General features: G+C 42.7%; 1 protein-coding gene across 3 annotated transcripts in view; it reads right to left on the minus strand.

The window, feature by feature from the left end:
* Positions 1–16,530, minus strand: part of rnf123 (ring finger protein 123) — a 390,439-nt gene extending 373,909 nt beyond the window's left edge. Inside the window, exons 1-3 of one of the 3 annotated variants that reach the window (XM_087994538.1) lie at positions 16,406–16,530; positions 14,158–14,271; positions 6,164–6,248 (exon numbers count right to left, since the gene is read on the minus strand). In XM_087994538.1, coding sequence (XP_087850664.1) covers positions 6,164–6,248; positions 14,158–14,248 — 176 coding nt within the window. In that variant the 5' untranslated portion in view covers positions 14,249–14,271; positions 16,406–16,530. Of the gene's footprint in view, positions 1–6,163; positions 6,249–14,157; positions 14,272–16,400 lie in introns of all 3 variants that reach the window. The other 2 variants (XM_087994539.1, XM_087994537.1) reach the window with 2 other exon arrangements.
* Positions 16,531–16,768: the final 238 nt, after the last annotated feature.

Here is a 16,768-nt window from a genome sequence, read left to right on the forward strand (position 1 = left end):
AAAAGTCATCTATTGAACACATTTATTTGTTTAGCTTATCTCTTGATTTTTACTTACCATCTAGAATCACATTTCAGCCTCTGTTAAAGGTCAACTTCAATTTGACTGCACAGTTAAAATAAGCGAAGGAATGAAAACATGATCTTTCTGGAACACGTCTGCACTACCAGAACTGTAAACTGAGCTGTGTCATCCAGTTGCACTGTCAGGCTATTATTAGTGCCTGTTATATCATGCAACGTTCAGAGGGAGCTACATAGAGATATATAGAGAGAGAGAAAGGCGATTGTGGGGGACGTGCTATTATACCTTGCCTTTCATCCAGCACTCTCCAAGCTTCCAAACACACATGGATGTACAATTAAGCTCAGGAAATCACAAAATGCTCAACTACAATGAGTAATCAAATCTTGTACATTGTCACCCGATGCTTTTCATATCATACATACAGGAACAGGTTGCTTGCACAATAACATTGGAGTAGATTCAGGGCATGTTGGCTTCACATTTGTTTCATGCCACACTGATGACATGCTCAAACCAAATGCTCCAAGCTACTTGAAATCAGGGTTCTTCGCCATGCTGACCTGTAATCGGTCTCCCTCTACTTAGGCCGTAATTAATTTTTATTCCCTGGAGAGAGCCTGTGTTTGCATTCTCCTCTGAACTAACTCCATAGAGACCACTATGCCATCACCAAGCCACCCTTTATACATGGAAAGTCTGTGAATCTGGCACAGCCTTGTCAGAGTCAGCACCTGGAGTGTCAGAATCGGACACTCACCATTTTTATCTGTCAACCAGGGCTCCCTGATTGGTCCAGGTTAACAGCTCCAACCAGGGAACTTATATTCATGAAGTCCTCCCTCTCTGACTCCAAGGACATAGGGTGATTCTTCTTCTTGGAGAGCTTGCTGGGGTGTTTTGGCATGGTTACATCATTAATCCCACACATCAGCTGGTCTCAAAGCAACTCTTTAAGGGATAAACCAAAGTCACATGCCTCTGCCAGTCATCTTAACCTAGTCAAAACTCCCGATACAGATTACCTTGGCTCCCGAATTGTCAAATAAAAATGATAGCATCTCAGAATTAAAGGAAGCTTGAGGTAGCAATATTCCTTAACTAAATTTGTCAACTCGAGAAGTTTGAGTATCCTGTGCCTCAGAGAAAGCTAGGCTCCAAATAACAGAAAAGGCTGCAGATCCACAGCTGTCAAGGGAATTACTCTTTTTTTTCTGGGCAAATGAAAAACAACGCATTTTATCTGCAATCAGGGCCCAAACTTCAGCGGCAGGGAACGAGTCAAACTTCCCAAATAATAGCATGATGCCAGAAATGCTAACCCCAACTCAAAAGCAACTGTTGTGAGTAAGTTTCTTCAGGGACGTGCTTTACGCCATTCACCACTGAAACACTTCCACAGAGGTCAGTATCCCATCATCAACACACCCTTTATTTACACACGCAAAGTTTTTGACTCTGGCACCCGTCTGAGTTAGCACCCAGAACGTCAAAATCTCTGACACACCACTGTTTATCTGTCAGCTAGGGCTCCCTGACTGGACCAAATGAACAATGCCAATCAGGGAACTCATATTCTATGAGGTGTAGCTGGCTGAACTCATTAAAATCACATCCTTTTGCTGGTTACAGTTCGCAGGTGTCAAGCACTTGCCTGCATGTTGTTCAAGTGACGATACTTCATGTGCAAGTTAACAAAGCTATTTGTGTTTTTACCTGCTATCCATAAGTACACTCTCTTGCAAGGTCAGTTTGGAAGTTGCAACAGAAATGCAGAGTACTAGGCAAATGGTAAGATTCTTGGTAATGTAGATGAGCAGATAGATCTCGGTGTCCATGTACATAGATTCCCTCAAAGTTGCCACCCAAGTCAATAGGGATGTTAGGAAGACACACGGTTTGTCAGCTTTTATTGGTAGAGGGATTGAGTTTTGGAGCCACGAGGTCATGCTGCAGCTGTACAAAACTCTGGTGCGGCTGCACTTGGGAATATTGCGTACAGTTCTGGTCACTGCATTATAGGAAGAATGTGGAAGCTTTGGAAAAGGTACTAGGATGTTGCCTGGTATAGAGGGAAGGTCTTATGAAGAAAGGCCTTGAGGCTATTTTGTTAAAGAGAAGGAGGTTGAGAGGTGACTTAATCGAGACATACAAGATAATCAGAGGGTTAGATAGGGTGGACAGTGAGAGTCTTTTTCCTCGGATGGTGATGGCTAGCACGAGGGAACATAGCTTTAAATTGTGGGATGATAGATTTAGGACAGATGTCAGAGATAGTTTCGTTACTCAGAGTAGGAGTATGGAATGCCCTGCCTGTAACAGTAGTAGACTTGTCAACTTTAAAGGGCATTTAAGTGGTCACTGAATAAACATATGGATGAAAATGGAATAGTATAGGATAGATTGGCTTCAGATTGGTTCCACAGGTCGACGCAACATCATGGGGCGAAGGGCCTGTACTACACTGTAATGTTCTATGTAAACATGCACAAGAACCCTGACCAATTGTCCCCATCTCCAGTACAGAGACAAGGTGGCCAGTTAATACACCATATCATATGGCTTTGAACATCTAAGACTTGGCTGTATTTTTGCATTGTCATTACCAGTCCAGCTTATCTTAGTTAATTGTTTCACTGTTTTATTAGTTTGACAGAAAAAATGTGCCAGAAATCTGGTGTACTAAAGAAACATTCTTATCAGTGCTCAATTTTATGCCTAAATACCTATGATTACTAGCATGAATGCACTAAGTCTTCATTTTAAAGACCAACAGCACTCCAGAATTTACACTCTGATCAGCCCTCCTGATCCCAACAGTAAAAATAGAATATGGTGGAGCATAATAGCCAGCTCAGAGGACATTTACACTCCCTTCAACCGTCAGTAACTTCTGTTATGATCCCTAACAATCATATGTTACAATCCAGACAAGAATCAGTAATCTATTTTGTATAAAGTAGGCAAAGTTTGAATTCCCATGGATTTATTAAAAGAATAAAATTTTGAACAAACATGTTAAACTTCCAAAGTGTTCAAGAAGATTTGTAGCTCAGGTTGTGGATATGATTGTTGACTTGCTCACTGAGCTGGCAATTTGGTTGCAGACGTTTTGTCACCATTCTAGGTAACATCATCAGTGCGCCTCCGATCAAGTGTTAGTGTTGTCTTGCTTACTATTTGTGTGTCCCGGTTTGCTGAGGTGGGTGGCATCATTTCCAGTTTTGTTTCTTAGTGGTTGGTATATGGGGTCTAACTCTACAGGTTTGTTAAAGTCATCTCAAAAAACAAAAACATTACCCAAAAAGCATAGTCCAACCACACAACAGAAAGACATAACATGTCCGGACACACTGGCCACACTGCCATATATTAAGGACGTACCAGAAATGACCACCAGACTACTCCAACCACTAGGTATCATGGTAGCCCATAAACCAAAAAACACACTACAACAGCTACTAACAAGTGTAAAGGATCTCCTACCCACAACCAACAGAACCAAAACGTTATTTGTAAAATACCATGTAAAGATTGCCCAAAGCACTATATAGGGCAAACAGGAAGGAAATTAGCCATCAGAGAGTATAAGAACACCAACTAGCCACCAAGAGACATGACTAATTATCACTTGTATCATTACACACAAACAATGAAGGATACTAATTCGACTTGGACAATGTATCCATCCTAGAACAAGATAAACAGAGACATGCACGGAAATTCCTGGAAGCCTGACACTCAAACCAGGACTCTGAACAAACGTGGAGTCGGACCCTGATTCCTGAAGAAGAGCTTATGCCCGAAACGTTGATCCTCCTGTTCCTTGGATGCTGCATGACCTGCTGCGCTTTTCCAGCAACACATTTTCAGCTCTGATCTCCAGCATCTGCAGTCCTCACATTCTTCCCTAAATACCAACTACCAAAAATAGAACCAGCAACAAAACCAGAAATGACACCACCCCAACCCCAGCAGACCCAGACACATAAATAGTAAGCGGGACAGAACACCAACACTTTTCACTGGAGGCACACTGATGATGTTACCTAGAATGGTAACGAAACAACTGTGAACAAACTTACCAGTTCAGTGAGGAAGTCAACAATGTCACATTAAACATTACTGCACAAAACTGGAAAAGCAATATAATACACAATATGAACACAATTTATACTTTAACATCCAGCATTAATAGGAGGTAAATATGGTTCAACATCTCGCCTCAAAGAACACATCAGATAGCTTTAGATATAGATTTAGATTAGATTACTTACAGCGTGGAAACAGGTCCTTCGGCCCAACAAGTCTACACCGACCCTCCGAACAGCAAGCCACCAGACCCATTCCCCTACATTTACCCCTTCACCTAACACTAAGGGCAATTAGTGGCGAATTCACCTGACCTGCACATTTTTGAACTGTGGGAGAAAACCGCAGCACCCGGAGGAAACCCACACAGACATGGGGAGAATGTACAAACTCCACACAGACAGTTGCCTGAGGTTGGAATTGAACCCGGGTTTCTGGCGCTGTGAGGCAGCAGTGCTAACCACTGTATCACCGTGCTGCCCGGAGTTAAGACAAATCCCATGGATTTGTCAGCAGCAAGGTTGCCAATCCTCTCAAAATAGTTGGGATGATTCCAGAAGTAGCGTCAATTTCCAGGTGGCCAATCAAAGCAGAAGTAAATCAGTTCCCAACAATGGCAGGCAGAACCAGCCACCCATTAAAACATAGCCAGCTGTACCCTCCATATGACCAGGATCACAGCAAACCAATCATAGCTCATGCTTGGGTACCACCTGATCTTCCCTGCATCAAAAACCTGATCCTTCAAATCAAAAAAGACCACTTCAAAGTCAGTGCAGTGACATAAATATCCGAACAACCTACATTCTGTGTGATCGGTGCTCCAACCTGTTGAGACGATGCTCACTCGGGCGCCAATTATAAATCAAAGTTAGCCTCAGCTGAGACTAGTCAGTTGCAGGCATTGAGATTGATTAATGGTCTTAATTTTACTAATTAGACTTGGATTGAAATGTGGCGCACTGTGGATTTTGATCGTGCAAGAGCGACTGGCAGGGAAAGGATTTGTTCAGGCTTATTAGCAGAGACAGTGCCATTCCCTCTAAGTCAGTCTCACAATGAATCATTTGGTTTACGTGGTCTGTGCTGTTTATGTTCCTTCACTACTTTATCTCACTTTTGACCTTTCTACAAATGTTTGTGTTCTCTTTTATCTGGTTTCACCCAGTTGTGCTATGCAGCCAGCTTCCATCGATGTCACTTCTGCTGATGTCTTTGAGAATATGAACAACCAGTGTTGGTAACCCCACATAGTTTCACAAACTCTGGATTACTGACTATGGGTCATTGGAACTTTGCCTCTTTCAAATCTTCGCCTTCAAAGATCTAGCCCTCTGAACCTCCTCAAACCTGCTCTGACTTGGAATGCCTTAACGATTGCTCATATGCTGGTAGTTGAATCGCTTCTTCCAAGACAGGGTTCCCAGGATTCTTGAGACTGCTCACAAGTGTCAAATTACCAGCATAACTGCAGCTTTTTAACCTAACTTATAGCTTCATAAAGCTGCTGCTGTTCATAAGCCTCTCCTTGCCCAACTGCTAGCTCTCTACCAGACAGCTTCCTTTCAATTCCAGTTAATTGATCATTTCTCAGGACTTCCCCAAGGCCCAGTAACCCAGCTGCAGTTCTTATCTGAGCCCCAACTGCAGTGAGACAGCTAATGGCAACACTTTAGCTGCATGGTGCTTCTTTATCTATTCCTGAATAACCCAATGACTTAAAATGACTGACCAGCAGGCCAAAAACAGCTCCGACTTTTTCTGACCAACTGACTGGGTCCTGTCAGCTCCCATTACTTATACCCCCCATCCTATTGTCTTCTTCATGCACCACTGCCGAAAATCACAGATATGCTATTTTTGAACGGCCAAACACTTTGTAGCTCCAACAGGGTAATCGCAGATCGAGCGTACTTGCCATGCTGGCATGCAAGGATTTGGAATTCTTGACCTATACTCCAACACCACGCTGAAACACTCAAGTCCCGAGCACATGAAATCTATGTTCTGTAACAGGAGATAGATGCACATTAATAAACATGGTTACCTGGATGAAGCAGACAACTGTGTGCTCTCAGAGCTGGGAAAAGCACGGTGGAGGTAGTTGCTGAGGAGTTTGTCATTCACAAAACCTGCATCAACAAAAAAAAAGTGATATCAGACACAGTCTCTTAGGTTGTGACAAATACTGATTACTAAACCTTGTGGATACTATACTATACAATGCAGTTAAACATTGGGAAAGGGAGGATGGTTCACAATCTCCATACCCCACATTCTGTTGTTGGGAATCGAGGAACTGAAGTAAGCCCAACCTGTCTGCTGATCCATATCTCAACTCCGCTTACCCAATTTGATCCATAACCCAAGATACCTAACAAAAATCCTTTCAGCATATGAAGGCTGCCTGACTCTACGTAATCCACAGCAAATATATGTGAACATGCAGTTCAAGGATATTGAATCAGAATGAAATAGCTGGAGCCTAACTAAACTCCAGACAATGCACATCAGAATGGGAGAAAGTTACCTGAACACTTTGGTCCAGGAGTCAGTTACACCCCTTAGATTAGATAACTTAAATTTACTGTGTGACAGGAGACAAGAAGGTGTGACTGCAGGAGGTATACATACGGAGACCCTGGGCAATATTGCCTCGAGGCTGCACAGCCGCTGTCAATTAGCATGCCAATAAATAATTTCCACACACCCACCTCGGAGGTTCACTCAGCAGCAAATAAAATTTAAGGGAACCTTGACTCATGGGGTGGTGTTTGAGGAGCCTCTGTCTGCATTAGTGACAAAAGTTACAAGGTTCTTGCAAGTTCTGTGGCCAAGAGTGTGAACTGCATTGAAAATAAGCCAGCTGACCACACCATCGTGGTACAGAAAGCAATTCAAGTGTGAGATGGCAACAGTAAAATCCCAGTTTTTAGGGGCAGCATAATTAATGGTATAGATGCTATTGCCTTCAGATGTGAGCGCGAGTCCAAAAGGCTGTGTTGCCTGTCTGCTTTCATTTTTAAAGGACCTCTCTTCAGGGTTGGAAAGAAACTTTGAGCAAGAGGGAAGGGATCCAGCTGTCATCATCCATGTTGGGTAATATATTAGCATATATGATTAGCTAACTAATACAAGACAAAGTTGGGATAAGGTGACATTTTCAGACTGGCAACCTATAACCACAGAGGTAGGGGTTGGGCTCACAATTATATTAATGACTTGGATGACAGACATGAATGTGCTATTGGCAAGTTTAATTGATGGGAAGGCAAGTGGCGAGGATGTCACAAATAATCTGCATAGGAATATAGACAGGTTAAGTCAGCGTTAGATTAGAGTGGTGCTGGAAAAGCACAGTAGGTCAGGCAGCACCAGAGCAGCAGGGAAAAAAAAAAACGACGTTTCGGGCAAAAGCCCTTCATCACGAATGAGGTCTGAATGAGGTCTGATGAAGGGCTTTTGCCCAAAACATCAATTTTCCTGCTCCTCAGATGCTGTCTGACCTGCTGTGCTTTTCCAGCACCACTCTAATCTTGACTCTGATCTCCAGCATCTGCAGTCCTCACTCCAGCTTAAGTCAATTCAGTAGTCAATGGCAGATGGAATATAATGTAAGAAAACATGAGGTTGCACACTATGACAGAAAGAACACAGGAGCTAAACATTTTTTAAATAAAGAAAGACTGTAGAAAGATACAGCATACAGAAATGTGGGATGTGTATAAATCATAAAAAGCTAGCGTATGAGTTCAGTAGGTAATAAGAAAGGCAAATATAGCCTTGGTTTCAAAGGGACTGAAATATACATATTGGGAAGTTTTGATGAAAAAAAATACAAGGCACTAGTTGGACCACAATGTGAATACTGTGAACAGTTTTGGTCCCTTATCCAATGAAATACATACTGGCATTGAAGGCAGTCCACAAAAGCTTCACGAGGTTGATCTCTAATATGAAGGCGTTTTCATATGAGGAGGGGTTGAGTCAGTTGGACCTGTATTCAATGGAGTTTAGAAGAATGAGATGTTGCCACATAGATTCTTAGGGTGCTTGACAGGGTAGATGAGGAAAGGTGGTTTCCCCTCGTGGGACAGTTTAGGATCACAGGAAATAATCTGAGTAAAAGGTTGTTCGGTTAAGACAGATGAGGATTTTTTTTACCTACTACCTTAGTGAATTTATGGATTTATTTACCACAAAGGCTGTAGATACAGGGTCATTAAGTATATTCAAAGTTGAGATATATCTAGAATATTTAAGGATTATGAGCAAAAGACAGAAAAGCAAAGCTGAGAATTATCACTGAATGATGCAGCAGACTTGATGGGGCAAATGGCCTATTTATGAAGGCTAAAACTCTGGAGTGAAGAAAGTTTCAGATTTCAATGACCAACTGTGTGAAAACTGCTTCTTGATTTCTCTCCTAAGCGCCCTGTCTAATTTGCTAACTATGCCCTCATTTATTGATTCTGCTATTAAAGTAAATAGTTTTATTGTATCTACCTTGATGTATATTTTAATGAGTTACACATCTGATCAAGGTGTTTATATGTTTATAGTCCATAAGTACTGGCAGCACACACCAGTAACATGGTCTAACGTGGATCAGTATCACACAGGGCAGTGCCTTCAACCTAAAAGAGGAAAATGGAGCTATAAAACCCTCCATAGCACGAGCTTCTGTTCAGCTGTAAGAAAATGTCTTCACTCCACAAATGTATTAGATAACTGACCTAGTCAGAACACAAACTGATTTGACAACTACTGCCATCATTTAAATGCTTCATGACAGTATATTTCCACTGCTCAGTTTTGCAGTGGTGCACAAACAGCAAGTAAACCACAAAAGGAACAGGGTGCATTCTTCCCTCCGTAACCCTCTTTAAGCTTGGTGATTCTTCGCCACACAGCTCTCAGGATATTGGCAAAGATGAGTGTTGATGGAAGAAAGCAGAATCATCCTTCCCAACTTACGATCCACTGCCATAGTTTTCAAATGCTGCTTAAATGACCCCTAAAGTTTTTCCTTGCTTCTTTTCCTGAATAATATTTCAAGTATAATTCACTATGTGAAGAAGCGCCTCACGAGGACGTCAACAAGATTATGAAAAAAGTTTAGGTTAGCACAGCTGTTCCCATTGGTAGATGGCACAAGGAGTGAGGGAAACAGATTTAAGGTTTTGGGTAAGAGATCTATGGTCAAGTAAAAAGAAGAACTTTATTTTTTAAAAGCAAAGCATGTGGTAATGACCTGGAACAAATCACCGACAAGGGTGGTGGAAGTTACTTCAATCAATGATTTCAAAAAGAAACAGAATGGCCTCTTAAGAGAATTAAACTTACAAGGCTACAAAGGGAAAGTTCGGGACCTGAGATGAACTAGGTTGCTCTACAGAGGGTCAGCATGGATTAAATCTGCGTCCTTCTCTACCATAAAGAGAATGATGTCTTGCATCAGTTCTGAACTCATCTTTACGACCATCCTCTGCCATCATTACTTACCCGTGATGAGATTGAAAGGGAATCACACAACTCCAAGGGAGGTAGTGTGTATGTATAAAGAACCAAACAACAAGGGATGAAGTGAAAAGTAACAGCTTACATGAATGGGCAAACTGAATAAATGATTAATGGAATGGTGACTTTATATCTAAAGGATTAGAATACAAGGGGTTAGAAGTCATGGAACAGATAGACAAAATTCTTGTTGGACTATACTTGGATTATTGTGAGCAGTTCTGGGCACCACATCTGTGCAGGGCTGTATTTGCCTTGTGCCTACTCTCTGTCTCTTTATGCTCAGCCACTTTCCTAGCCAGGTCAATCATTTGCCTTCAATTCCAAAATGCTTCAACTTTAGCTAGCAGTGTCTTATGAAGGACTTTATTAAATAATATCCAAATACATTTCCCTGACCACTACTTTAGTCACCTCATCCAAAAATGCGATCATGTCCATCTAGCATGCAGTATCTTTTGTAAATTCGGGCTCTCTCTGATCAACTAAAAATTTTCAAGAAGTTTAAACATACTATGATTAATCATAGACTTTAGAAATTTCTCAACAAGAGATATTAGACTAAATGCTCTCTAATTCCCTTAGGTTTTTGCCTTTCATCTTTCTTAAATAGCAGTTGCTATTTAAGAAAGCACAAGCAATTTTTCAACTCAAAGAACAGTCTCTGAACCGACAGGACATTGAATTCAGGGCATCTGCAATGTGCTCAGCTACCTCTTAAAATCCTGAGATGCTTAGAGACAAGTATTAACATTTCTAAGTAATTGAATGCCCTAATATGAATGCCAATGCTTCAGCAGGACTTGGATCATAAACATGACGTTTGATTGCACTTCACAAATACTCATTTGCCACTGTAATCACATAGAATGGAAATTCCTTAAGGTATCGTGTGAATTGCTTAGCCATAGAATCATTACAGCATACAAAGAGGCTTTCAGCGCATCAAGTTTGTTCTAGCTCTCTGTACAGCAATCCAGTCAGTCCCATCTCTGTACCCTATTACCCTTACTCCAGGAAGTTTACAACCTTCAAGTGCTTGCCTTCGTCATAAGCAACAATCGCTGCAGAAAAACTACTTCCTCACATCATCCTTCATCTCTTGCCCAAACACCTTCAATCTGCCTTGTCCTTGCATTATCAGCAAATGGGAACAGTTTTCTCATTGCCTACCTTGTCCAGACTGGTCATAATATTGAACACCTTGAACAAAATGCCTCCACAATCTCCTTTGCTCCAAGAACAATAACACTAACTTCTCCAATCTAACATTGCAGATTAAATTCCACATCACTGAAACCATCTTGGGAAATTTCCTCTATCCTCTAAAGGACACTCACCACCTTCCCAAAGTGTGGCGACCAAAACTACCTACTTTCTAGATATAGGTGTACGAGAGGTTCAGAGTTTGTCAGCATAATTGCTCTGTTTTTGGACTCAATATCGCTATTAATGATGAAGTCCAGAATCCCAGAACCCAAATACTAGGCACATCCTAAATATGTCCCACCTTCTTCAAAGATCTGTCCATTTGCACTCTACATCCCTCAATCCCCAGATGTGCCTTTAAATCTATATTGCTTCTCCTTTCTGCCAAATATATCACCTTGCATTTCAATTAAATTTCATTTACCACTTGTCTGCCCATTATGCCAGCATAGCTATAGCACTCAATTTGCATTATCCTCACTGTCTGCTGCTTCTCCAAGTTCGAGGTATAGCAGTTTCAGCCTGAATGCTTAGGCACACAACAGACAAAACAGGAGATACAAGTTCATTGCATTTAACAAAAATAGCTGACGTCCATTTGCTTAAGAAAAAAATTTATGCCCAGTTACACCGACTGCTCAGATACTACTCACTGTTGAACCTCATCCCTCAACTAAAAGCAATCCAACTACTCTATGTATTCAACATACAGTTCATATTAGATGCAGGACAGAGTCACACGACATAGAACAAGACAGCATTCTCAACACAATCTAACTCTAATTAAGACTGAGCAATATCTGGTAACAGGAAGCTTCCTCAAGTGTAATTGTAATCTCACTTAATGGTGGAGTGGGAGTGAGAATGGAAAATGACGATTCAATCAAATACTACACAGTGTGACTCAAATCCCAGCTCCACCTATGAACAATCACACAGATCTAGAATCAGACACTGATGCTGTTCACAGTGAAGGAAGAAAACCATCACCCCTAACAGTGGAATCCTCGCAAGTCAAAATGTTGATGAAAAATGTAAGGTCCTTCACAACTTCAAACATTGCGAACTGCTCTCCAGCCAATGAAGTACTTTTGAGTACAATCACTGCTATAATGTAGGAAATACAAATAACATTTTCACAAAGATCCCACAAACACATCAGGGATAGAAGGGAATTTTTTTTTTTTTACAGATGATAATCAAAAGATAATTACTGCCCAGAACACTAGCGAAAGATCCCTGCTCTTTATCAAATAGTACCGTGAGATCTTTTACATTCATCTGTAAGGGCAGATGTGGCCTCAGTTTAATTTAAAAGACATGGTCTCATTCAAAATTGCATTTGCCACAATGTCACTCTCCCTCAGTACAATAATGTTGGCATCCATCGGATTTGTTCCCAGGACACTTTATAAAATCTTTTACCTCATGCTCAACTCTGGAAAGTGAACAAATACAAGGGGATAAAGGTTCTGATATTGCAACAATACGCTTCAAGTTCTTTGATGGAGGACTCCACAAAAGATGGTGGGAAACTGCCGAGGAGATTGACTTCACAGTTAAGCCAAAAGAAATGGAGACACTAACACAACCCAGGATACTAGTAGCCTAGAATCAGTAATAATGCTGTTTTATCTTATGTTTCACTGTTCCTCCAAGTAATGACTAACATTGACCTCACATATTGAACTTGGCTTTCAAAAGGGCCAGAAGCACATTTGTTGACTTTTCCTGTCTATATGATACAGTATAACACACAGATATGATGCTGAAACTTTCTAAAATCAACCACTGTGTGAAAATCCTACAACTGATCAACTACAAGTCACAGAAAATGCTGCAGAAACTCAGTAGGTTTGACATCATCTGTGCAAAGAGAAAAACACAGTTAACATTTCAAGTCCAGTGTGATTCTTATTCAGAACTGATCAACTTCATGGTAGTAATCAACCATGCAAACACTGGTGATCAAGTCATTTGCCTGTGTGTAACCAATAATGGGCTCTTGCAGAGATTAGTCCTTGCATCACTTCTCTTCAACATATATACCAGTGACCTTCCTCACACAAAGTCACAGCTGTTCACATGTATTGATGACATGCCCAAGCTTTCCAGGTTGAAGAACTTCAGAAAACTGATAAAAACACTCAATTAAGGTCTATGTTCTCTGGAAACCTATTTCAATCAGTGGAATCTTCAAACAATTACTTCCAAGACAGTCATTTCTGCCTTGTACCCATACAACTCAAAGGCCAAAGAGGAACCTAATGTCCAGGTCTGTTGCTAAACAATCTTCCACGACCCAATACTTGTGACTGTACATTAACTTATCATTAATACATCCAGAACACCGGACAAAGGTCAAGATAAGATGAATCTCAAAAGAACTGGCAGGTACCATCTGAGAAAGCACAACCAACACACTACCGACCATTTCAATCACCTTGAACAACACTTTCATACCTGAACAACACTTTACTGAACAACAGAATACTGCTGATGAACAGGTTCAGGAACTGCCACACAAACAAGAGAATGCCTAGTTCCAAGAAACCATGAAGATTACTTGTGTGACACAGAGAGCTCGAGTGACTTGCTATGCTGGCACATTGAAATCCTGATGTCCATACAGAAAATATCCTTTGTAAAAGAAGAACATCACTAACTGACAACGAATCAAGCACTCTTTTTGTCACTGCTACACAAGGAAAACCCACACACTTGCCTAAAATCAAGCAGTCTCAGTGGAATACTGCAAACTGATTACCAACCCACCTCTGGATGGCGGACCGCCTGGTTAATTGCAAACATTCCCAACTGCAACCTGGTGATGGACCACAAACGGTGAAGTCCGACCATCACTACAGACTGCACACCTACCATGAGACAGCCATTAAAGACAACTTCAGACTACACTTGAGTACCGAGACTTGCATGACGTTTGCACACAGAATGAGAGCATTAATACTGAGTCAGGCGCTGCCACCAATTAGGTTTCGAAGTGCTGAAACTCAAACACATTGATTTGAGTTAATAAGGGATATCAATGGGCTGACACTAGTAGGGAATTCCATCAAGTCAATCAAACTCCAATCATCCAAAGGAGACAAAACATCTTTCCCATCCAAGCATTTTCACAGGATACAATTGTCATCCAGTTGTTCGAATTGCCAACCTTTCATGTTGCTTTTAAACTTTTCCCAAACAAGGTATATTTCTTTCGCAGAATATCAAAAGAAGTAGATATAGGATATTCGCACACATTGTAATTAGGATCACTAAGGCTGTTTCAACCCTCAACATTGAACATACCTGTGACCTTTGGTTTTTCTGTGTCAGAGGCCAGCCGATAACTTCTCCTGGAGTAGGATGTGCTGGTGCCCTTAGACGTCATTTTCCACATTAGTGTCTCTCCAATTTGTAAATCTGTGCAGAAACAAATTTATACAAGGAAACAGATTCAGTATTTTGTACTCCCATTACCTAGCACTCAGCGTGAGCTTCGCATCTACTCGAGGAAGATAGTAATGTTAATAGCAGATACAAGGAAGTCATTTCAAAGACCAACACTTGCTTGACCACTTACAGTGAGGGGGCAATGAGAACCTAATATCTACCCAAAGGATAGCTGGCCTGAACAGAACTGAAAACATAAGACAGCAAGTGAAAGCGAGGTAAATTCAAGAATAAAATTCAAGATTTAGCCCACTGGAAAATTAGCAAGAGAAAAATCGTAGGACAAGGATTGATTGCCTCAGTTCAATATGAAAGGCACACCAAAATCAGCTGGAATTCTCGATCTTAAAGGGCTGTGGAGGCTCAATCATTTAGTATGTCGAAGGTTGGGATGTATACATTTCAAAATACTCAAAGGATATAGGGATGGTACAGGAAAATGGTGTTGAAGTGGATCAGCCAATGACACAGCAGGTTAAAAGGGTTGAATGGCCTTTTGTTCTGATGAGTAGGTTCAAAGAATCCAATTCTCTCCAACATAATAGACTGAACAGAATGCAACCAAGCTCACCCTGATTTTACAAAGAACCAAGAAGGAAAAATTCAAACAGAAAGTCCACTTGTTTCGGGGAACTGAGGAGTGAGAGGGGAAACCATGAGGGGCTTAAATACGGTAAATAGACAAGGTTTTTTTCCCCTGGGGTGGAGGAGTCCAGAACTAGAGGGCATAGACTTAGGGTGAGGGAGGAAAGATTTAAAAGGGACCTAAGGGGCAACTTTTTCATGCAGTGGATGGTGCATGTATGGGATGAGCTGCCAGAGAAAGTGGCAGAGGCTGGTACAATTACAACATTTAAAACGTCATCTGGATGGGTACATGAATGGGAAGGCTTTAGAGGGATATGGGCCAAGTGTTGGCAAATGGGACTAGATTAATTTAGGATATCTGGATGACATGGATAGGTTTGACCAAAGGATCGGTTTCCGTGCTGTACCTCTCTATGACTGTGTGTGTTAGTTGAACGGAAGACAGGATGAGGGGAATAGCATATTTGAGTCTGGAGGGTGTCAGTGAGATTGGGGGATCACGTTTGAGTCAGAGGGGTGAACAATGGGATCGAGGGAGTCAGTTTGGAGATTAGCACGGTCAATGTGGGGATTAGGGAAATCAGTATGGATCTGGAGGACCACTGTGCAGGAAGGTCAATGGGAATGGGAGTGGGGGGGAATGGGAGTGGTCTGAGTGACCAGGGACCTAATAAGAGGGGAGGGATCAGAGTGATGGGCAAGGATCAGGGTATCAGGTCAGGGGTCACAGTGATGGGGGGAGGGAGTCAATGTGCTCTGACAGAGGAGTGTTGTGATGGGAGAGTCAGGGAGATGAGGACGTCAGCAATACAGTGAATTGACTGATTATAAAAGTGTCAGGGAACAATGATTGGGTGGTCAGTGATTGGTAGGAGAAAGTGAGGATGACGGATGCTGGAGATTATAGTCGAGAGTGTGGTGCTGGAAAAGCACAGCAGGTCAGGAAGGGCCCGAAACATTGACTCTCCTCGGATGCCATCTGACCTGCTGTGCTTTTCCAGCACCACACTGGTGGCAGGTCGGTAGCGAGGGTCGGAGGTCAGTGATGGAGGGAGGTCAGTAATGGGGAGGGGGTAAGTGATTGGGAATGGTCAGGGATGCTAGCAGGTCGGTGATGGGGTCACGGGATGGAAAGGATCAGTGAAGGAAGGGATAGGCATCAGTGGTAGGGGACGGTCAGTGATGTGGTAGCCAAGTGATGGAAGGGAATCAAGCGATGGGGGGGGGGGGAAGGAATCAAGTGACAGGGCAGCAAGGAATGGGGGCAAGTTATGGGGGGAATAAAGCGATGGGGGCAGCAGGGGTGAGTTATGAGGGGAATCAAGTGATGGAGAGACCAAGGGATGCGGGGAGGGGATCAAGGGGTGGGGGGAACCATGTGATGAGGGGATCATGTGATGGAGGGGCCAGGTGACTGGGGGGTAATTGCTGGGGCGGGTGACGAGGGTCGCCGGCCCCTCGCTCACTTTCACTCCCCCCTCCCCCGCGCTCCCAGCCTCGGCCCCGCTGACCTGACCTGCTCGGCCCGGCCCGGCCCGGATTGGGTCCCGCTCTGATCCCAAGCCCAGGTTTCCCAGGAAAACCCCACTCTCTCCCGGCTGTTCCTCACGGACCCGCTCCCGCTCGCGCTCGCTCCGCCGCCATTTCTACCGTGCGCTGCTGCCCCGCCGCACGCATGCGCCCCGCCTGTATGGGCGGAGTCTCGTCCCAACCCCACCCCCACCCCAGATACCCCCCTCCCCTCCACAAATACCCTCCCTTCCACCATTCCCTTCCACAACCACTCTCACTCTAAATATTTGTCTCCCTCCCCAAATACCCCTCCCCTCCACAAATACCCCCCTCCCCTCCACAAATACCCTCTACCATTCCCTTCCAC

Source organism: Chiloscyllium plagiosum, unplaced genomic scaffold, assembly GCF_037043375.1.
Source record: "Chiloscyllium plagiosum isolate Xiang-an unplaced genomic scaffold, Cpla_swu_hap1 HiC_scaffold_14, whole genome shotgun sequence".
In the NCBI taxonomy this organism is placed as follows: Eukaryota; Metazoa; Chordata; class Chondrichthyes; order Orectolobiformes; family Hemiscylliidae; genus Chiloscyllium; species Chiloscyllium plagiosum.